General features: G+C 43.6%; 1 protein-coding gene across 1 annotated transcript in view; it reads left to right on the top strand.

The window, feature by feature from the left end:
* The window catches only part of TOM1L1 (target of myb1 like 1 membrane trafficking protein), a 61,469-nt gene that overhangs the window by 25,637 nt on the left and 12,136 nt on the right, over positions 1–23,696 (top strand). Inside the window, 4 exon segments of the mRNA XM_043483643.1 lie at positions 15,230–15,363; positions 19,398–19,458; positions 19,848–19,965; positions 21,487–21,583. Of these exon segments, the coding sequence (XP_043339578.1) occupies positions 15,230–15,363; positions 19,398–19,458; positions 19,848–19,965; positions 21,487–21,583 (410 nt within the window).

Raw genomic sequence — 23,696 nt, 5'->3', positions numbered from 1 at the left:
AGATATGTTCCTTCTCTACACGCTTCGATAAGAGTTTTTATCATGAATGGATGTTGAATTTTATAAATGCTTTTTCTGCATCTACTGAGACCATCACGTGGTTTTTGTCTTATCTTATGTCACTGTGGTGTATCATATTGATTTTGCATTTGTTGAACCAGCCTTGTGATGCTGGGGTGAATCTGACTCGATCGTGGTGTATGATTATTTTCTATGTGTTGCTAGATTTGGCTGATATCTTGTTGAGTGGTTTTGAGTTAATTACCACATTTGTTTATTTGGCTGGGCAGGGCCTTAGTTGCAGCCCACAGAATCTTTATTGCAGTAGGAGGACTCAGCAGCTGTGGCCATGGGCCCTGGCACTTCAGCTCTGTGCTTGCGTCACGTGGGCTCTGGTAGTGCTGCCCTGGCTCGGGGCACGCGGGCTTCGGTCATTGTGGCACATGGCTGAATTGCTCTGGGGAGTGTGGGGTCTTAGTTCCACCACTTGGGGTCGAAACCAAGTCACCTGGATACAGCTGGATTCTTAACCACTGGACCACCAGGGTGAATAACCTATTGAGTATTTTTTTTTTTTTTTCATCTGTTGAAAGAGTCTTTGTTTAACCCGACACTTACAGATTTGTTGACTAAAGACTGTCCATTTACTAAGTATCTGTTAATATCCTGTAGAACAAGAGAGTGTAATATACATTGAAAAATAATCAGTATTTTGGATCAGTGACTTTAAGTATATTATTTTTAGGATATTTTACTTAACAATGTTATATCATTTTGGTAACAATTTTTGGGGTTCTTAGTCTGGGGCAAGTCGTTTATCATTGGACTTAGTTCTGTACATATAAATCCTATGTATGAGGAGATTTATGAGGAACCAGAGATCAAATGCCAGCATCCATTGGATCATCGAAAAAGCAAAAGAGTTCCAGAAAAACATCTACTTCTGCTTTATTGACTATGCTAAAACCTTTGACTGTGTAGATCACAACAAACTTTGGAAAATTCTTAAAGAGATGGGACTACCACCTTACCTGCCTCCTGAGAAATCTGTATGCATGTCAAGAAGCAACAGTTAGAACTGGACGTGGAACAAGAGACTGGTTCCAAATAGGGAAAGGAGTACATCAAGACTGTATATTGTTACCCTGCGTATTTAACTTATATGCAAAATATATCATGCAAAATGCTGGGCTGGATGAAGCACAAGCTGGACTCAAGATTGCCAGGAGAAATATCAATAACCACAGATATGCAGAAGACACCACCCAAATGGCAGAAAGTGAAGAGGAACTAAAGAGCCTCTTGTTCAAAGTGAAAGAGAAGAATGAAAAAGTTGGCTTAAAACTCAGCATTCAGAAAACTAAGATCATGGCATCTGGTCCCATCACTTCATGACAAATAGATGGGGAAACAATGGAAACAGTGAGAGACTTTATTTTGGGGGGCTCCAAAGTCACTGCAGATGGTGACTGCAGCCATGAAATTAAAAGACACTTGCTCCTTGGAAGAGAAGCTATGACCAACCTAGACAGTGTGTTAAAAAGCCAGAGACATTACTTTGCCGACAAAGGTCCGTCTAGTCAAAGCTATGGTATTTCCAGTAGTCATGTATGGATGTGAGAGTTGGACTATAAAAAAGCTGAATGCCGAAGAATTGATGCTTTTGAACTGTGGTGTTGGAGAAGACTCTTGAGAATTCCTTGGGCTGCAAGGAGATCAAACCAGTCATTTCTAAAGGAAATCAGTCCTGAATATTCATTGAAAGGACTGATGCTGAAGCTGAAACTCTAGTACTTTGGCCATCCATCTGATGTGAAGAGCTGAATCATTTGAAAAGACCCTGGTGCAGGGAAAGATTGAAGGCGGGAGAAGGGGACAACAGAGGATGAGATGGTTGGATGGCATCACTGACTCGATGAACATAAGTTTGAGTGAGCTCTGGGAGTTGGTGATGGACAGGGAGCCCTGGCATGCTGCAGTCCATGGGGTCACAAAGAATCAGACACAAGTGAGCGACTAAACTGAAATGATGAGGAGATTAAAAAGAAAATTAATCATTAGAGTTCCTATGTAGTAATCCCTTTTTGAAAATCCACAGTTGAGGATGTTTACAGATAGAAATTTTCTGACTTATGATATTGAGCATGTTAAACTAAAATTTTTAAAATTTGGTATCAAAATAGAAGGGTATGTAACAGATAATATTTTTTAAGAAGGGACACAGCAATATTCCTAGTTCCATACAATCTCCCCGGCCATTCAGAGCTCTCAAATGTAGTGATAGGATTTTTCTCTCATGTTTTCATCCATCTGTGGCTAACAATTCTTTCGTAAGATGTCCACTGAAACATCCCATTCAAATATGTGAATCCCATTTTATTTGCTGCCATCCTGGAGTGTACTAAATGCCTCTTTGTGTCCAAGTCTTTGGGTCCAGATGTTTGGTTGAATTTTGCTAGGATAATGCTGATTTGTTGGTTGCTGTTTTGATGCCAGAGCTTAGGGCTCTGTGTTGCCTTGAATCGTAAAGAGACTTGGCTGTAAACCAGCGTTAGAACACACTCATGGCCAATTCAAGTTGCATGGTTCTGGCCCTTGGTCAGTTTGTTTATGGAGCCTATTGACTGTGCAACTTTATTTCTCTCCCGTGCTTTTTGGTAGTAGCATGTAGAGATCTGGTGTGGGGAGTGCTGCTCTTAATTCTTTCGAGAAGTATTTGAACTTTTTCTAGTAATCTAAATAACATCATAAAAGGAAATTGTTTCTCTACTCACAACACTTTGGATACTAGGTCTGAATTTTTTTCCCTCACATTAGATAATTCTGGCACTAGCTACCCAGAAGCAGCACAGACTCCACAGGTGAAGAGCTTAGTCCCACGAAGCTGTCCCCACTTCAGACGCCGATCACAAGTCAGGGGTCCTCAGATTACCCACCCTTCTGCCCCGTTTTGGCTACAAATCAGATTGGGGGCCCCTGCGACCCCCTCGTCAGGTTTAGTAATTTGCTAGAATGGTTCACAGCATCCAGGGAGACACTTTATTTACTGTTATCAGTTCATTACAGAGGATACAGGTGAACAGCCAGATGATGTCTGAACTGAAAAATGTTTGACCTAAAAGTTTAGAATTGTGTTTTGTTTGATGGACAAAACTGAGGGCTTAGGCCCAAGACACAGCTTGTCATGTGCTCTAAGGTACTACTCTGAAGAAGCGGGGAGGAGACATATGTAAGAGTTTTTGTAACAAAGACCAAGAAGCCAGCACATCAAAAGGTTACTGTTAAGGATGACCAGGGCTTCCCTGGTGGTCCAGGGGTTAAGAATTCAGGTGCAAATGCAGGGGAAATCGGGTTCGATCCTGGTCCGGAAAGAGTCCGCGTGCTGCAGAGCAGCTGAACCTGTGCCCCACGACGGCTGAGCCCGCGTGGAGCCCGCAAGCCGCAGCTGCTGGCCGAGCCTGCGTGATAGAGCCGCGCGCCTCAGAAAGGACACGGTGCAGCGAACGCCCGCACACGACAGCCAGAGAAAGGCCACGCGCAGAGCGGAGACCCAGCATCGCCAGAAATAAAGTAATTGATTAATTAAAAGAGAAAACCAAGCTTCTCAGGTTGAGAAAGGTAGTGCTTTTCTATGCGTGGGAGGATGTGAGAGTCCCGTTCTGAAATGATTCCTGGTTATCTGGGGCCAGTGTCCCCTGCTTGGGGTGGGGGCGGCTGCAGAGGCCAACTGCTAGATGCAGGCTTCCTGCTTCTAGCTGGGCTCCCTCGGGGCTCCCTCGGGGCTCACTGTCGGGGAGGCTGTAATGTGATGGCTCACCGGCTCTGTGAAATGGACTGTTTCCTGCCATATCAATGAACAGGGAGGTCACAGCCATCCGGGATTCAGGCCCTCCAGATGTGAATTTCTGAGCCCCGGAAGAACTGCCTGCCATCCAACAGCCCTGCTGATGCCGGCTGCTCTCACTCCCTGTGGTGAGCAAGGAATTAAGGGTGTGAATAATAAAATCACAGTATGCTGGCCCCAGATAGTGAGATGCAAATGAAAGGAACCAATTCAGTAAGCCCAGACTCTGGCTTCTTCCCATATATAGAAAAGCAGGGCTAAATTCCTTAACTTGAGATACCTGGTTTATTCACAATCATCTTTTGATATTCAGACTACCTGCTCCTGCTGCAAGCTTCTGTATAACCTGACTCCTCCCCCACCCTCACCCCGCCTCAGGGAACTTGGGATGCTGTCTCCCAGACCTGAAGTCCCCAAAATTCCCACCAGAGAAAACATAACTCTCAGCTTCTAGGTTGTGACCACCTTTTAAGTCGTCAGCTGCAGCATCCTTTGTTTACAGTGGGGAGGGCAGCATTTTTTTCATTGATTAAGAATACATGCAGGGAAGGGTCTGGAAGGGTTCTGGACAGAGGAGCTCTGTCCCTGCGGAGTTGGGGCTCGCTATCCTCCGAGCACCTGGATGCGTTCACCACCCAGAGGTTCTCTGAACCCAGTCGTTCAGGGTTTTATAGAGATTGCATTACAGAGGCGTGATTTATATAATCACTGACCACTGCTGATTAAGGCAGCCCTGGCCCCTTCCCGTCCTGGAGGTTGTGGGGGTGGTTTGCAAGTTTCAGCTCTCTGATCCCTGGTCGGTTTCTCAGGCAGCCTCCCCTGTCTGCCAAGAATCACCTCGTTAGCATAAATTCCTGCTTGGTTGAAAGGGACTTACTAAGTATAACAAAAGCTGTTTCTCTCTTACTTACTACTCAGGAAATCCCAAGGGTTTTAGAAGCTCTGTGTTAGGAACTGGGGATGAAGACCAAATCTATATTTCTTGTATCATAATATCCTACCTCACTATGGTTGATCTAAAATAATATGATGCAATTTACGGAAACAGAGGAAAGGAACCTGTCTTGGTTCAGGAATCTAAAAATGAAACTGGCAAAGATAAACTGTGGAGAAACAAAGTAATTTTTTTAATTTGTACTTTTTCAGAAGTTTTCTCACAACTGTGTAAACGGTACAGATTAGTGAAGCCGGGGCCCCCAGGTATCACCGTCTCCCTGCCTGGCTTCCCCTGTTAAGCCCTTGGGAGGCTTCAGCAGGAGCCTGCAGGAGGGGGCTCCTCAGAGTTGGGGTGGGGGACGGATGAGAGGCATGGAGGGCCCTAGAGCAACGCAGGGCATACAGAGTGCATCTGTCCAGAAATACAAAAGGGTCTGAAGTCCACTCTGAGAGTTGGGAAATAGACACTATTTTTTTTTCCTCCCAAACTAGCTAATCAATCTTTTTTTTTTTTTTTCCTTTTAGCTTGCTAAAATAATTCACCTCTTTCCCAAACCTCTTTGAAACAACAGACAAAATATTGTCAACTACAAATTGGCACTTGCCAGGGGCACCTGCCATCCACCCCTGCAAGGATTAAACCGTGTGCTGCTGTAGCTGCTGACCTTCAACACCTGCTGAAGGAGTTAAGGGTGGAAAGCAGAAATGAGTCACTCTGTACCCCGGGAAACCGGCAGGCCGGGTCTTTAGATAGTTAGATATTCTCAGGAGCTAATTCTGTGAGCCCAGTGCTTTTATCTCCTCATGCCTAGAAAAGCACTAAAGTCCTTCATAGTGACTCTTTCTCACGACTAGCAGAAGCTTCACAAGAAGTATGTGCTTGATTGCATGTCCTTCCCCTTTACCAGCTGCTTCCTTGGTGGCTCACTCGGTAAAGAGTGTGCCTGCGACGCAGGATTCCAGGGTTCAGTCGCTGAGTCGGGAAGATCCCCTGAGAAGGGACTGGCACCCCACTCCAGTATTCTCGCCGGGAGAATTCCATGGACAGAGGAGCCTGGTGGGCTACAGTCCATGGGGTCACAGAGAGTCAGACACAACCGAGCGACTCACACTTCTCACTTGCCTCTTTACCAAAATCACATACACACTGACCCTTCCCCCTGCATCTTTGAAACAGTTTCTCAGAGCTGTCTGAGGTGCTGCCGCTCATTGCCCCAAATAAAACTTCACTCACAGCTCTTACAGCATGCTTCTTTTTTAAAGTTGACAGTGTGAAAATAAAAATAAATTCCAAGGATTACAGGAGAACCTAGACAGACCACCAGAGTGAGAATAGTCACCGTCTGGTGCTGAAGGTGGGACCAGCCACCTGAGGTTCACACAACCCCAGGAGGAAGACACCCTTCCAGTGTGACTTTCCTCAGAGAACTCGAGTAACCAACACCTCCCTCCATGAGTGGAGAACTTGCAGTGTCACTAATCAGGCCGGAGAAAAAGGACTTCAAGTGACTCATGGATTCTCAGAGAGCCTGAGAGATGATAATGCAGTCAGGCTGCTAGAATTCTCCCTCCAAAGCTGAGGCGTCTCCTCTTTGCTGTGTTCCTTCAAGTGAGCTGCTTTTTCTAACTTTTTAACACTTCTGATAGCAAATGTGTGGGTTTTTTGCCCACACTGACCTATTCTCCAGTGCCAACTGGGTGTCTTAAAATCAAAGTCAGTTGTTGGGACTTTTCTGGTGGTCCATTGGCTAAGACTTTATGCTCCCGATGCAAGGGACTCAGTCCCTGTTTGGGGGACTCGATCCCCATGCTACAGCTCAGAGTTTGCATGCTGTAACTGAAAAAAATATACCACATGCCACAGTGCAGCTAAGGCTCAGAGCAGCCAAATAAATAAAAATAAATATTAAAAAAAAAATTAAATTCGTCCTGACACTAAGTACCCAGCATGCATGCTAAGTTGTTTCAGTCGTGTCCTACCCTTTGGGAGCCTATGGACTGTAGCCCTCCAGGCTCCTCTGTCCATGGGGATTCTCCAGGCAAGGATACTGGAGTGCTTGCCATTTCCTTCTCCAGGGGATCTTCCTGAGCCAGGGACTGAATCCACGTCTCTTACCTCTCCTGCGTTGGCAGGTGGATTCTTTCCCACTAGCGCCACCTGGGACCCCCTAAATACCCAGCGTTAGCATCAGATCCCACAGGTTAAGAGCTTGGCCCCACAGGACCACCACACTTCAGATGCCCTTTGCAAGTCTGAGTCTCCCGCACTTCTGACCATCAGGCTATAAGCTGTGGATTCCCACAGCACCCTCCTCAGTTTCGATAATTTGTGTGAATGGCTCACAGAACTTAAGGAAACATGTACATATATTTACTGGTTTATTATAATGGGTATTCTGAATGATGCAGATGGAAAACAAGGTAAAGAGATACAGAGAGTGAGGTCTAGGACGTTCCTCAACATGAAGCTTGTATCCCTGCGTAGTTGGAGTGCACCCCCATCCCAGCACGTGTGTATGTTCACCAGCCTGGAAGCCCTCTGAATCCCGAAGTTGACGGGTTTCTACAGAGGTTTCATTAAGTAGGCATGATCAATTAGCTCTCATCTCAGTGCCCCTTCCACACCCTGAGGATAGAGGTTAGGGCTAAAATTTCCAACCTTCTAATCATGTTTGGTTTTTCTGGTGACCAGCCACCACCCAGGAGCCCATCAAGAGTTTGTCAGAACAAAAGATGCTCCTGTCACCTGGGAAGTTCCAAGGGATTTAGGAGTTCTGTCAGGAATGGGGGGAGCCACAGATCAATCTATATATTTATTTCATCTATAGGTTGTAGCCATCCAGATGTTCCAGCTGCGTGTGGGGGTCTTTGATCCATCCTGGCCCCTTGTTCAGGCCCCAGGCTTGCTCTTCTGCCCCTTGGGGTGATTAGAGATGCCTTTCAGACCCTTGTGCCTTTATTGCCTCCATATCTTTGGATCCTGTTTGAATTTAGCTTTTGAGGACTTCTCATGCTTTCTTCAAAGTTTAGGCATGCACATTAAAATATTTTTATATTGTATCCAATATTTTTAGGTATTTTGTTGTCAGGGATATTTTCAGGACAGAGTACAGGGCTATGCAGGAAACCAAGAACTGTATAGCTTTTTTTTTTTCTTGAAGTAAAATTTACATAACATAAAATTAGTCATTTTAAAGTTTGCAATTTAAATATGCAATTTAGGGAATTCCCTGGAGATCCAGTGATTAGGACTCTGTGCTTTCACTGCTGAGGGCTCAGATTTGATCCCTGTCAGGGAACTAAGATCCTATAAGCCATGTGGCATAGCCAAAAAATAAAAAATGTCCAATTTAGTGGCATTCACGTTCACAACCATTTCCTCTGTTTATTTTCTTTAACTTTTTATTTTGTACTGGAGTATGGCCAATTAACAATGTTGTGATAGCAAAGGAACTCAGGCATACATATATATGTATCCATTCTCCCCCAAACTCCCTTCCCATCCAGGCTGCCACATGACATTAAGCGGAGTTCCATGTGCTAATAGAGGAGGTCTTTGGTGGTTATCCATTTTAAATATAGCAGTGTGTACCTGTCCCTCCCAAACTCCCTAACTATCCATTCCCCCAATTTCCTCTATTTAGGTCCCAAACATTTCCACCATCCCCAGAGGAAGCCCTCTACCCATCACACAGTCTCGTGATTCTGGTCTCTGCCCACTCCCAGGCAACCACTGACCTGCGTTCTGTTTCTATGGACTTACCTTTTTGGAGTATTTCATATAAGTGGAATTTTAAAATATGATTCTTTAACTTACTATAGTCTTTTCAAGGTTCACCCGTGTCATAGGCTCTTTTATAGCCCATATTCCATTGTATATATATACTCTCAGTATATGTTATGTATTTGTTAGTTGATGGACAGTTGACTTGCTTCTGTCTTTTGGCTGTTGTGACTAGTGCTGCTGCGGACATCCGTGTGTCTTTGTTTGAATGCCTGTGCCCTTTTGAGTGTATAGCCAGGAGTAGCATGACCCGGTCATATGAAAGCTCTGTTTAACTTTGTGAGGAGCTGATAAGCTTTTCCACAGTGGTGCACCGTTGACCATTCCCACCAGCAATGCAGAGGGTCTCTGTTTCTCCACTTCCTGGTCAACACTTGTTGTACTCAGTTTTTTTTTTTTTTTTTTGAGCTACTTTAGGTGTGAAGTGGTATCTTCTTATACTTTTGATTTGCATTTCCCTAGTGACTGATGGTACCGAGCATCTCTATGTAACTTTTTAGAAGGTAAACCGGATCATGTTTCTGGAAACCCTTCATTGGCCTCCCCTTTTACACTGGGAATAAAACCCAGCCTCCTTCCTCTGGCCATAAAACCTTTCCCCATCTCCTCCTGCCTGCCTTTCCTTCGCCAGCACAGGCGCTCTCCTCCGTCTGGCCACCCTCCCGTTCCTTGAGCAGAGTTCGTTCTTGCTGGGGAGCTGTTTCACCCTTGACCCTTATGCTTCCTGCGTCTTCTAACGGCCAGCTGTTTCTCATCCTTCTAACTTAGCATGTTACCTCATCGGGGGGGTCTTCCCTGGCCCCCAGTGTAAAGTCAGCCACTCCCCAGGGGTGCCCGCATGTCATCCCTCCAGCCTGCTGATTTTTCCTGCACATTCGTGCAGCTGCCTTTGCCTGCTGGAGTGGATGCTCCACAGGCTTGCCTTGTTGACTGCTCAGGCTCTGCTCCCAGAGCAGTGGTGAACCATGCAATCACTCAACAAAGATATCTTCAATAAATCAGTCGGTTTTCCCTCGATTCTATGTGGTTTAAAATTAAAATTTTTATCCTTGGTTTGAGTTAGAGATTTTACCTCCATTTATCTTTTTCAGTTCTATGGCTGGCTGGCTGAATGACTTCTTTAACAATTTATACCTTCTCCACTGATTGCAAACACCTCTTTATCACGTTTTATACTTCAGAGCAAGGATGTCTTCCCAGAGGCTGTTCCTCTTGGTTTGATCTCTTTGTCTATCCCTGTGTTGCTACCATAATATTTAAATTGCTCTGTTTTCATGCTTTCTAGGGTTTATCGGTCAAACAGATGGCATGCTCCATTTGGGTAATTTGAAAAGAATTAAATTAAGGTACTGTTTTATTTAGCGAGATACCACAGGGTTCAGAGAAACCACAGGAGCTAGCTTGTTACCCTGGGCTGTGCGCTGATGTCTCTAGGCATAAATAGGCAAGAGGAAACTCTTTTCCAGAACCCAGTGGGAGGAGTCGCACTAGGCAGGCAGCCGTGAGAGCAGTGGTGTCTTTGGCCGCAGGACCGGCGCTGATAAGGAGCCTGACTGTACCCTCCTTCCTTCTCCGTTTCCTCCCCTGGATCCCGTCAGCCGAGCCAGTCAGAAGCGAGATGGGTCTGGCAGCTTGCTCCCTGCGGGTCAGCCTCGGGTCAGCCTCGGGGCACTCAGCAGGGCAGAGTGTGGGTGGTGGATCTGGAAGGCAAAAAGGTGTGCAGCCCACAGGAAAAGTCTCCACTCACAAATGTCTTGGCTCTTCTTATGCTTTACCAGCCATCACAGTCGTGTATCCAATTTGTTACCGTTAAAAGCAGCCTCTACTTGGAATCATTTCCTAGTTTGTCTGTTGGCACATAACTTCTCACAGCTGTTCTGTTTATTTGAAACGCGTCCCCTGCCTGTTTCCTTCTTTCTGAAATCCGGTATATTACTTGGAATCCCCTATCTGTTCTTCCAATCTTTGCTGGAGAGTTAGATCTTGCAGACCTCCTAGTTCTCAAAGCTCCTTTCTCTTTGTTAGACTCTTAGGCAATAGAACTGTTTTGGTGAAAGACACATTTCCCAGCCACTCTGTTGCTCTGGGACTTCAAACTTCATAGGGGCAGAGATGGGATTTCTTTTAGTTTGCCAGGGTGGTGCACTGAGATTCTGAGGGTGCATCTAGTCTAATGAGCGTTGTGATGAGTTAAAAGTATCTGTTCTGGTCACAGCAATGGAACGTTGTTGCATGTTCTGTTCTTGCATTTGCTCTCCAAGCATTGTGTTACCTGACTCTGAATCACCTTACTCCTACCTGTGAGTGGCTGAGCTCCCATTTTAGTTTTTGCCTTGACCTGGTAAGACAGCGAGAGAAGAGAATGTTTTAGTCTTCTGTAGAATAAAGTGAGCTCAGATTTTAAAACACAACTAGAATAAGTCTTACTATAACTTATTAGTGAAAGTGAACTCGCTCAGTTGTGTCTTACTCTTTGCGACCCCATGAACTGTAGCCCCCCAGGCTCCTTGGTCCATGGGATTTTCCAGGCATGAATACTGGAGTAGGTTGCTATTTCCTTCTCCAGGGGATCTTCCCAACCCAGGGATCAAACCCGGGTCTCCCGCATTGTAGGCAGACGCTTTACCGTCTGAGCTACCAGGGAAGCGAAGTTTAAAATCATATGAATCTGAGATTTGGTCCTGTGAGAATAATTGGTAAAAAGTCTTCTGCTCTGATGACTCTTGCTGTCTTTCCCATTCAGAGACTTGTAAGGTGTTAAGAGTGGAGGCCCTTTCAATGCCTTTGGGACCATCTCCCTTTCCTTTACAGAGGAGGCCGCATGTTTAGAAAGGTGGTGATTTGTCCATGCAGTGGCAGCAGAGGTAGGGCTGGAGTACCAAGCTTGTCCTCCTGAGGCTTCGTTCTCTCCAGGGTGGCGCTCCCTCCTCACTGTGAACCCGCACTGACTTTCTGACGCAGGTGGCTCCTGTCGTCTCGGGTTCTCCCGCTCTCTGGGTGGAAGGTCCTGGAGAGAGGAGGTGTGTGAGCTGCAGTGCTAGACGTACTATTTCCAGAGAAGGCTTGCAAGCAAACACCTTTCTGCCCATTATCACTTTCTCAAAGGATATGTTCAGACCCTTTACTTTCTTTACTGAGTTGCCCTGTGTTGGTCAGTGTGGGGCAGTTGTGTTTGGAGTTGAAAGTGTGACGGAATCTTCCTCCTTAACACCCTGTGCTCTGGGGCAGAGCGGGTGCCGTCTGGGCGTCCACAGAGGCGGCTCTAGGTGAGCTGCTTTTTGTTTCACTCCCGAGACTTCTGAGATGATTGTTACATTCCCTTTGGCTTAGCACCTGCCTTTGCTTTGATCTGGGGGAAGTGAGGCAATCCCAGGGCCCCCGTGATGGGCGCTTGCGCAGCAGCTGTGCCTCTGTGTTTGGACTCCCTCCCCTGGCTCCCCACATCCACAGCACTGCGCGAGCCTGCTGTGGGGGGCTTCTGACCCGTCCTTTTGGTTCACGGTGCTTGATCTGCACCGTTTCCAGATGGCTTGACTTTCTTCTGAGACAGACATCAGTTGCAAAGATCAGAGCGGGCCGGCTTTTGAAGAGGTTTTCAGATTCTGCTTTGCAAACCTGCTGAGAAATGTGGTGTTCCTTTCATGTCTCCATCCTGTCTTTCCTTGAGAGGGCAAAGGGACGGTCTTCCCATGACAAGGGGCTATTGATGTTGGCTGCAAATTCATTTCAAATTAATTTCTACGTTTTTGTCACAGGCATCTAACAGCCATTGTATTTCCTTGATCTTGACATTGTTCTAGCAAGGCTGCCAGTGAGCAAGAAGAAGAACTGTTCTGCACACTAATGCAGAAAGAGAGGAAAAGTGCTTGTTCCTCATGGGTTTGCAGCAAAAGCTGTTCTTAGTTTTTGCCTTTGTTTAATGCTGGGTCCTGGTTAATGCCACAGGTATTGCAGGAATGTGTTAGTTAGCTAGTTAAGCTGCTAGTGATACCTCCTTAGGTACCCATAATGCATTCGTTGACTGCCCTGTATGCCAGACACAGTGTTTGTTTGTTTTTTAATTTTTAATTGTTTGTTTATTGCTGGCTGAGCTGGGTCTTCGTTGCTTGGAGGCGGCTCAGCTGGCTGAGCTGGGCGTCCAGCTGCAGCAGTGGGGGGTGTTACTCTTCATCCCGGCGCACACACTTCTCACGGAGGTGCCTTCTCCTGTTGGTCACAGGCTCCGGGTGGGTGGGCTTCAGAAGTCATGGCATGCAGCTTAGAAGCTCCATGGCACATGGAGCCTTCGTGGACTGGGAATCACACCATGTCCCCTGTGTTGGCAGGCACTGTGCTACCAGGGAAGTCCCACAGTGGGGTTTCAACCGCGTCATTTCCTATTCTTACAACAACCCTACGTGATGGTTGTTGTCCTTGTTTTATAGATGAGAAGGTAAACTGAGGCCAGGTTTTAACCAGACCCTGGTGTAGACGGGACAGGCCTTAGGTCCACTGAGTCTAAAGTCTTCTCGGTTGCTCTCTTCCACGGGGCCATGTGTGAGTCACGCTCAGCCACCACCTGACTCTGTTTTACAAGGACATGGCCACACCCGTGTGTTTACATATTGTCCGTGGTTGCTTGCACCATGGCAGGGTTGGGTAGTTGCCACACACACCATGTGGTTGACAAAGCAAAAACTTTTTCTTAAAGGTCGAACCTTTAAGAAAAAGTTCGTCAACCGCTGCTGACAGTTACCACATCATTGGGAATGTGGCCAGTTTTTTTAGTTGTACGATGGGAGTGTGAAAACACAGAGTCTGACATCTCTGTGTTTCACTTTTTTTTTGCCTTTCCCGTCTCTCCTGTCTTAACATTTTTGTTAAGATTCTGTGGAGATGTGGTAGCCTTTACCTCTGAGTCTAAATGCCGGCTAGTAGTGGCTTGGTTTATTTAGAGATTTCCTCTTGGAAATTCTGTGACAGATTATTTGAGATGCTAAATGGTTTTGTAAAGTGTAAGTTTTTCAGCAGGTCTGTCTTTCTTGAGGGAGAAGATTGGATAATGTAATAAATGGTGCTGCAGTTTAGCCAGCTCTGCTGCGTTCATCTTGAGAGGGGAATGTCCCTGTGTTTCTGCTTGACGCTGATGTACTGTTGGGCTCCTCTGGCGGCTCAGAAAGCAGCGTACTGTTACATGGACAGATTCTGGCCAAGGTGGACTTGAAGGAATATTAGTATCAGTTCTATGCTCCTCAGGCTCACTGAGGGTTTGCCTAAGAGAAATTAGGTTGCAAGATGCGTGTGTGCTCAGTCACTCATTCCCATCTGACTCTTTGCGACCCCATGGACTGTAGCCCACCAGGTTCCTCTGTCCTCGGGATTTTCCAGACAAGAATACTGAGTGGGTTGCCATTTCCTTCTCCAGGGGGTCTTCCCGACCCAGGGATCAAACTCATGTCTCCTGCATCTCCTCTATTGGCAGGCAGATTCTTTACCACTGAGCCACCTGGGAAGCCCCCGGTTTTAAGATAGCAGTTTTCAAATGTCAGTGTACATGAGGAACACTGAGATGCTTATTAAACAATGTGAATCCCCAGACTCTCAGTCCCGGCAGTTCTGAATCAGTAAGTCTGCTCTAGGAGCTTCTGATGCTATGAGAAAAGGCTGGCTTGGGGAGTGGAGTCTTGTATAATGGTGATTCCAGGCCGTCTAAATAAAGATGGGATTGATGACTGGTTTTTTAATCCAGGTTCAGTTTACCTTGGAATGTAATGTTGTAACTATAAACTTTACATCTTTAAGTAAAACATAATAGGAAAATTATACTACTGTAAATGCATTTTAACTACTTCTTTCTTCCATTACCACAAATAACAGTAGCACTTTATGTTTTATGTTGTGCTTTATAGTTATAGAGTTCCTCATTATACACATCTCATTTGATTTTTATGTCACCCCTTGAGTAGATGTGTGTGGCAGGTAGTGTATTTTTCCCTTATCAAGTAAGTAAACTGAGATTTAGAAAGTAAGTGATTATTTTCTAATAAGCCATGAACCTAATTATTTCTAATTAGGTTCATTAAAATATTCTAAATAATATTATTTAGAATAAAATAATAAAATAAAAAATAAAAATAAAATAAAATAAAAAATTCTAAATAATAATTATTTCTAATTATTTTCTAATAAGCCATGAACCTAGAATTCCTATATACCACTTCTAATTTCTAGCAGTGTTATAGCAGTGTATAATACGTTGTCTTTATGATCCCTATTTTGATTTTTAGAGGAAAATACTGTTCTGAGGCCCTTCTGATAGAGAAAGGATGAGCTGTCCATAGTTAAATACTTTGGTAATCTCCCATAGGTGACTCATGTAGAAGTGGTCACAATTGTATGAAAGTAAAGGGGAAAGGGTTAGTCGCTCAGTCATATCCAACTCCCTGTAACCTCATGGATTTGTAGCTTCTCTGTCCATGGGATCCTTCAGGTAAGAACACTGGAGTGGGTTGCCATTCCCTTCTCCAGAGCATCTTCCTGACCCAGGGACCGAAGCCGGGTCTCCTGTGTTGCAGGCAGATTCTTTACCGTCTGAGCCACCAGGGAAGCCTTGGTTGCACTAGTTCAGAAGGGCAAATGAGTTGGTTCTTAGCATGGAAGAAGAAACCTCTCTCCTTCTTTGACAGAAACTTTATAAGACGGGTCGGGAGATGCAGGAGAGGATCATGGACCTGCTTGTGGTGGTGGAGAATGAAGATGTCACTGCTGAGCTGATTCAAGTGAACGAGGATTTGAACAATGCCATCCTTGGGTGTGAGAGGTGAGCAGTGGGCAGCCTCTCTGACCGTCCTCCAGGGCTGGGCACACCTTCCAGTGCTCAGCATCCTCAGAGTGCCTGCCGGTGGGCGCTCAGAAAGATCAAGAACAAGTTTGGACATGGGTGCCTGCCTCCCAAGGTGGGGAATTCTGGTCCTGCTCTTCCAGGAGTGTGTGATAACGGCTTTCGGAAATGAGCGTGGCCTGGGCAGTGCGAGGGGCATTCATGAGCTGTGCTCACATGCTGACCTGTGAACAGAGCCTGGATCTGAATCACCAGGTGTCTGCACTGCGCACATCATTGGCTCTCAGACAGACCAGTGGTACAGGCCGAGCGTTGTCGTGAAAGTGAGGTTTACCCTAAGTTTGAGGTGGAGAACCACAGGGAAACAGTAGCGAGAAGGAAGAAGAAGATAGTCTACACAAAGTCAGAGCAGTGAGGGTAATCTGTATGTGAACATGAACTTTGTTTTTCTTTTAATTCCATTCAGAAAAGAATGAAGGCAAAAATTTTAAATGCAGTCTTCCCTCCGTATCCGTAGGGGATTGATTTCAGGAACCCACACCCCCAGCAACACCAAAATCTACAGATGTTCTAGTCCTTTATGTAAAATGGTGTAGTTTTTGCATGTAACCTATGCATAGGTTACATGTACACTTTAATGTACATCCTCCTGTACACTTTAAATCATCTCTGGATTACTTAGACCTAATAAATGTAAATGCTGTGTAAATAGTTGTAAATACAATGTAAATGCTATGTAAATAGTTGCTGGTGCATGGCAAATTCCAATTCATTTTTAGAACTTTCTGGGATTTTTTTTTTTTAATTTTTCAAATATTTTCAGTTTTAGGTTGGTTGAATCCTTGGATGTGGAATCTACAGATAAAGAACCTGTGGATACAGGTTTCTAACATTTTAGTTTTTTTCTAAACTTGTTTTATAGTTGTGATCATATAAAGAACATATCTTTTTGTCTCTCCCTTGATTTTCCTCACTGTATTTGTGTACCCTATATTCTTAAATGCTTTGGCCAAACCATTATTTTTAACAGCTGCATAACAGTCCATTCTTCTCTCATAGTTCACTGGTTAGGTGTTTAAGTTGTTTCCAAGTCATTTATTTATTCATCAAAATAATAGTCTTATAATCTATTGTAATCTACAGTTAAGCCTATAGTCAGGAAAACACCCTCAATAACATATATATGTGTTAACACACACACACGCACACACACATGCGTGTGCGCGCACACACACACACGCATGCACACGTACACGGAAGGGGAGATGGATGAACGGAGTCGAGGTCTGTTTGGTGAGAATAACAGGTAGACCTGGCCCACATCAGAAGGCAGGGAAGCTTCTGTGCGGAAGCCCCATCTGAGCTGGGGATGGTGGGGGAGACGCTGGTGGCATCAGGAGCAGGCCAGGGCCCAGCAGGCCTGGCGGTGGTGCCGGGACCTGTCCCCAGGGAGGGCAGGCAGGGCAGCTGCTTTGACTGAGGTGGCTTTCTCCTCAGTCTTCAGTAAAGTGCTAAATACAAACACAGCTTCGGGCTGTGTCTCCTGGGCTCTTTCCAAACCTATCCCTAAGCCTTCCTGGGCCTCTAAAGACCCCCAAACTACTTCTAGATCTTTCCTTAGAATAGGGACTGTATTGGCATTTGGGTAGGACAGTTTTCCCTTATGTGGCCCCTACTCAATAAATTCCAGAGGTTTTCCGCAAAGTGACATTTCAAGACGCCCTTAGGGGAACCGCTTTTGCTGAGCCTTTCTGGAGTTAGTGGCCGCATCTCCCACCAGCTGATGGAGAAGGGGACCCGTGTGACTAAGGGAAAGAGGTAAACAGGCCTGGCTTCAAACTTTGCTGTTCATTCTGGACAGACTGCTTGACTTTTTAACGACTGGGGTTTTTTGCTGTTTATTAAAGGGGATAGTACTGCCTCTTTGGAAAGGGCTTGTTTATTTTGTTTGTTTGTGAGAATTAAATGTGATACTGCAGATGAGAGCACCTAGCTGGTGCTAGCTCATTAATCTGTTGATTTCCTGTCCTCCTCCTCTTGTCCCACTGAGTCTTTTAAATTATGATCTGGACTCCCCCCGCGCCCCCCCCCCCCCCGCCCCTGCTGATCCTGAATGAATCAGGAGAATCAGGAAGTAGCGTACAGCTATGGAACAAGTTTCCCCTGAGTGTCTCACTGTCTGAGCTAGCAGCTGTTCTGTGCAGACGGGACTCACGGTCCTCACCCTTCGTTTGCTTTGGTGTAAATCTTTCTAAGTAGGAAGATGGCTAAGGAAACCATACGGTTTTCAGTCCGGCTCCTGGTTTTCATTTTGAAGAGTTCTATTGTTGCAAACCATGAGACCACTTACTAAAAGCTTCCTCTGAGGGGGAATGTGTGTCTATTTGCTCTTGATGTTAGGAGAGTGGGTTATTTCTGTGAACAGCTTTTTCTGATTGAGCTTTGAATCAGGACTTTGTTACTTCTTGGAGGCTTTAGAGGAGGATCATTTCCCTGCAGTGTGCAGTTTATACCATTTTCCCTGGCTCCTGACCCCTTTCCTCCATTTTCAAAGCCAGGGTTGTCTGACTGGGTCCTTCTCACATTGTATCCCTCTTGCTTCCTTCCTCTGTCTCCCTGTCCACATTTAAGGGCCTTTCTGATTACACTGGGCTTCATGTAAACAGTCCAGGATAATCTCCCAGGTAAAGTCTGCTCACTGGCAACCTTCAGTCCACGTGCCCTCTAACCTGACACGCTCACTGTTCCATTGATTTACTATGTGGATATCTTGGTGGGGTTGGGGGGATAATTCTGCTTACCAGCGTCTGCCCTCTGTTCCTTAAAGATTCACATCCATCCCACAGGCAAAATACACTCATCCTGTTTCAGAATCTCCAAAAGTTTCCCCTCGTTACATCCAGGGAATAGTTGTGCAAATAAGGAAACAGAAATTTGTTACTCAAGGTTTGATTTATGAGGGTTGGTCACACCTTGCACATAACTAGCTAGCACGCAAGAAGCCAGTGCCACTAGTAGACAGAAGAAAAGCCCGTGTCTTGGAACAGGGAACATCCTTAAATCTAAGCCATATTCTAATTCAGTGTAAGCTTTTAGACTTTAAAAGTGTTTAGGTTCATGGAATTGATGTGTCATAATAGTAATACTATGTGTTTCTAAAGCAGCTTTTAGTTTGCAAAGCATGTCCACATTCATCCACCTATATTACCTACCTACCTGTATCTTGCTGTTTAAAATAGCTCTCTGAGGAAATGGCTCAAACATTACTATCCTCTGTGAATAGTTGGACAACTGAGGTCCATAAGTATGGTCTTATAACTACTCAGTAATAAAGCTAACGCTTGTACTTTGGATTTCTGCCTTCAGCTTCACTATTCATTCAAACCTAATCTCTTACTGATTTGTTTCACTGCTCCTTTACCCACAGTGAAGTAAGAACAGTGTAAAATTAAAACAAAGTTGTCAAAGCATCTTGACACTTTTGGGTGCCAAGCATCTTATAAAAATGAAGATTGAACAATGAAAATATGTTGACTGTGAATTTTATGTAGAATGATAGTTTTGGATAATTTTGGCAAAATTGCAAACATATTTGAGAATAAGGAGAATATTTAAGTATGTGATACATTCATAAGGTAAAGTATACAACCACTAAACGTTGTATTTCTGAATAACTAGAAAAATGACGTCAACATAATGGAATTATGATACTGAATTATGTAAATATAATTTCAACAAAGTTTAAAATAGATTAACTTACAGAAAAAACAGTAGTATAAGGAAATACATAATGTTAATAGAGACGTTAAAACTTGGTGATTGAATTATTAGTATTTATAATATTTGTCCATTTTCTCATAGAACTGGGAAAAAGTTATTAAAGTACTTTTTTGGGAATTGATTATGGATGAAGTTGATTATTGGTGAATATTTGCATATTAATAATTTGTTAAATATTATAGCATTTTATATCTGTTTTCTTTTAAATACTTGCATTTTGTTAATTCAAACAGGTTTACTCGAAACCAACAAAGGATTTTGGAGCAAAATAAGAACCAGAGGGAAGATGCCAATGTAAGTAAATAGAAATGTTATAAAATGAACAATTAAAAATTTTAATGAATTGCATGGTAAGAAGCAAAGCTTACCTAAAACAAGTCTTAAAAAAGAAGAAATATGCATTAACGATTTGGAATGTTTTAGTAGTGCAGAGTATTTGCCTTAATGACTCACTGAGTTATTGATAAGATCTCATAAGACGATTCTCTAATTAAGCAGGGAAGCCGTGTCAGTTTTGAGATGGGATTACTCCTAGTGTTGCCAATGGAATGGAGAATTCTCTCCCAGGATACCTCCAAAATAAGATCTTCCTTTTTTCAAAGGGAAGTCTCTGGGGAGAAAGCCATGATAAACTGCCTGATGCAGTTTTTTCTAAACTGTGTTTTTGTTTGCTGTGTTTTCAGACTACCAGTGAACCTTCCGCCCCATCCTCAGATCTCCTTGACCTGAGTCCCAGCCTTCCGATGCCTAGGACCACCCTGGGAGAAGTCAGCACGCTGAATGCTCAGCTTTCAGACTTAAGTAAATAAGCACATGGGTCTTTTCAGACCAGCAGAAGAGCTTGATGTGAAATAGTTCTCCTTGGTTTCTTGATTAAATGCAACTTGAGAAGGACTGAAGTCAATTTGAGTATCAGAGAACTGTATCAGGAGATGTACTTACTCCTTGGCCAGTGGTTAGGCCGTACCCAGTACAGGAAGGGGATGCGGCTAGGGGAGGAGGTCCTTGAAACCCATCCCACTTGCTTGGAATTATCCTGGCCTACTTAGACAGCTTGTTCAACTCCCTGGGCAACATTTAGACGTACTCTGAACCCATTCACTATTATCTTTGGGTTTCTCTGCCATACTACAGCATCAGGTAAGGGAATATTTGATGCAGATAGAGAAAATCAGGAATTATGAGGCCTCATGTGGGGAAATGTAGAGGATAAATCACAGGCTTTTGAGTCAGGGAAGTCCAAGTTGAAATCCACCAGTCCAGTTCTGTCACTTCTTAGCAACCCAACTCTTGAGACTTTCCTACTGAGTTGCATTAATGGGTTTCTGTGAAAGTAAAGGATGATGTTGTACTGTAGGCTTAGGGTTACCTATTTGTGTAATTCATTTGTTACCTATTATCCTTCCCAAAGAGTTTTGGTAAATTACAAAGTAAAATGGGGGCTTCCCTCGTAGCTCAGTTGGTAGAGAATCTGCCTGCAATGCAGGTGATCCAGGTTTGATCCCTGAAATGGGAAGATCCCCTGGAGAAGGAAATGGCAACCCACTCCAGTATTCTTGCCTGAAGAATCCCACGGACAGAGGAGCCTGGCAGACTATAGTCCATGGGGTCGCAAAAGTCGACACAACTTAGTGACTAAACTACCGCCAAATGTAATGAAAAATCCTGAAATCCAGAATTTTCTGCCAAATTAAAATCAGTTTGTTTGCCTTTTTTTGTTTGTTTGTTTGCCTTTTATGTTAACAAGATTTTTTAGAATCAAAATATTCAGTATTATTCAATTTGTGGTTTTCTTATAACTTTCCACATTTCTGAAATGTTAGCTGCTTGCTTAGACCAGTGGGATATTTGGAATCCATTATATTGAAGAGTTTTCAGGTTTTTACCAGTGGTAACAGAGGGGGAGAAATAATTATTCTCTTTGGGGTATCTCATGATTATGGGAACTTAAGAGTTTGGAGAGGTGAGAGTAGAACTCTGTGTATACCACAACTTTTTACTTTCGTGCTTCACAGGAAAAGACATGAAATCCCTTCCATTCTGAGTCAGCCTGGGATTTTGGAAAACCCAATATAATAATGTTTGTTACCTTTACAGCATCCTCTTTTTATGACAGGGAATTTCTCTCTTTCCAATTGCCATAAATGTTTTTTAATTTTTGTTTGAGGAAATACCATGATTTTATGGTGACAGAGCTATCTCAATCTCTTTCATTTGATGGTGGCAGTTGTTTTTTTTTTTTTTTTTTGGTAACCATGGAAAATCCAACAGAACTGATGAACAAAATGTTTTAAAGCTGAACAAGTACATTTTGTGTTCTAGATTTCAGCTCTCTGAGTCCAGCTGTACCAAACAACTTCAAACCCAGTCTTAATACACAGGTGGATCTGCTAGCCTTGGAAAATACAGAAACACCCCTGTAAGTATGTCAGTAATACTCCAGAACTAATTCAATCTCATTCTCATTCCTATTCCTCATATTTAAGAAAGCATGACATAATAGAAAATGTGGAGACTTAGGAATCTGATGTAACTGATAGAGAATTTCAGTACTGCTCCTGGTTGCTCAGATGGTAAAGAATCCATCTGTAATGTAGAAGACCCAGGTTCAATCCCTGGGTGAGGAAGATCCCCTGGAGAAGGGAATGGCAACCCACTCCAGTATTCTTGCCTGGAGAATCCCATGGACAGAGAAGCCTGGCAGACTACAGTCCATGGGGTCTCAGAGTCAGACATGACTGAGCAACTAACATGTTCATTTTCACTAGGGATCTAACATAACTGATTTAGACTTTCAGTACTGTTTCTCAGTAGCTGTGTGACCTTGAATGAGAAACTTAGCCAGCATGAGCCTTCATTTTTCTTCCAAGAATCCTCTCTAGGATTCTTACAAAGATTCTGTGAAATGCTACATGTACCTCCTAGGATAGCACTCTGTACATAATAAGCATTCAGTAAATCCTGTTTCTCTTTTTTTTTTAGTGGTAACAGGAGGTAGGAAAAATATATTGACAGTGAGGAGAACAGAAATGGCCACACAGATTGCAGAGCACTCGCTATGTGGGAGACATTTTGCTGAGCTGTTTTTATTTCATTTAATCTTTGCAGTAGTTCTTGAATCAGTGCTGTTATCATTATTCCCATTTTATAGGAAAAAAGCCCGAGATATAGAGAATAGAACTTACCCAAGTTCATATACCAATTAACTAGCAGGTCTGGTGAACTGACAGTTTACCAAAAAAGAAATACAAGTGACCTAAAAACATATTTTTGCTCAGTGATGCTCAGCCTTACTTACAGAAGGATAAGTTAAAATGCAATAAGACTGTTTTTTAACCTCATAGCTTCCATGTTTGTTAATGTGCTTTGTTGACTGTGGAGAGACAGATACTATAACAAAATTGTGCAGTTCTTATTAGGGGCACGTGGCAATTTCTGTTAAAATTATAAATGTATTTAAAATTATAAATGTACCTTTGAACTTGTAGTCTCACTTCTAGGTATTTATGCTCACTGATGCAAAATAAAGTCAGTTGTTCTTGACAACATTTGTGCAATAGCTAATAATTGGAAACAAATACCCTTCAGTTTGGGGAATTGTTAAATAAACATCTACACAATATATTACACTGCTGGGGAAAAAAAGTAGGCCCTCTGTGAGGGACAATCACCAGTGTATTTATTATTAAGTGAGAAAAGCTGCAAAGCAGTGTGTATATACTCTCTTGCATTTGTGTAAGAAAGTGGGAAATAATATATGCTAATATTTGCCTCTCTTTGCATAAAGAAATAGAAGAAAAATGCAGAAGAACCTAAACAAAGCATGGTTACCTAAGGTTAAGAAGAGGCAGGATGGAGTAGATAAATAGCAAAAAAATAAGCAGAAGTTAGATTTGCCTTCCATCAAGGCCTATATTCTTTTTTCCCTTTTAAATATATGTATTTCAGGTAATAGGCAATACATCTCCATGTTTCAGATATCAAAGCAATATAAAAATACGCACAAGGACAGTCCTCGATCTTCCACCACTCCTAGCCTGCCTATTGCCTTCCCTCAGGTGATACCTGCTTCCACCCAGGGAATCCCTTTGTTAGTTTCTTACTTACCCTTCCAAAGGGTCTATGTAAATAGGAATATGAGCTATTTTTCTCCTTTATTAAATGAAGGGCAGCATACTGTACGTACTATTTCAAAACTTTCTTTTGTTTTTCATACAACAGCATATCTTGGCTGTATTTTTATGTCATTGGACTTAGATATTTTTTAGTTGCTTTTCTGTGTTAAAAGAGGTGCAGCGGGAGGAGAAGAGAAAGGAGAATCAAACTCGGGAGGAAAAGAGGGGAAGAAAGTGTGTAAGGGGAGAAGAGAGAAAGGAGAGATTCACGCGCTGGGACGTGGCTGTCGTGTGAACCACCGGTTGGGTCAGAACCTTCACTGGACGCCTTCTGGTGTTGACCTCTGAGCTGCAAGTCATTGTTGAAATGTTGTAGGCAGAACTCCAGTGAAGATGCTTAGTAAATCATGTGGTCTG

This window comes from Cervus canadensis, chromosome 1 (assembly GCF_019320065.1).
Source record: "Cervus canadensis isolate Bull #8, Minnesota chromosome 1, ASM1932006v1, whole genome shotgun sequence".
NCBI classification, from domain to species: Eukaryota; Metazoa; Chordata; class Mammalia; order Artiodactyla; family Cervidae; genus Cervus; species Cervus canadensis.
The sequence above is the reverse complement of the archived record's forward strand: the minus strand, read 5'-3'. Positions and strand labels throughout refer to the sequence as shown.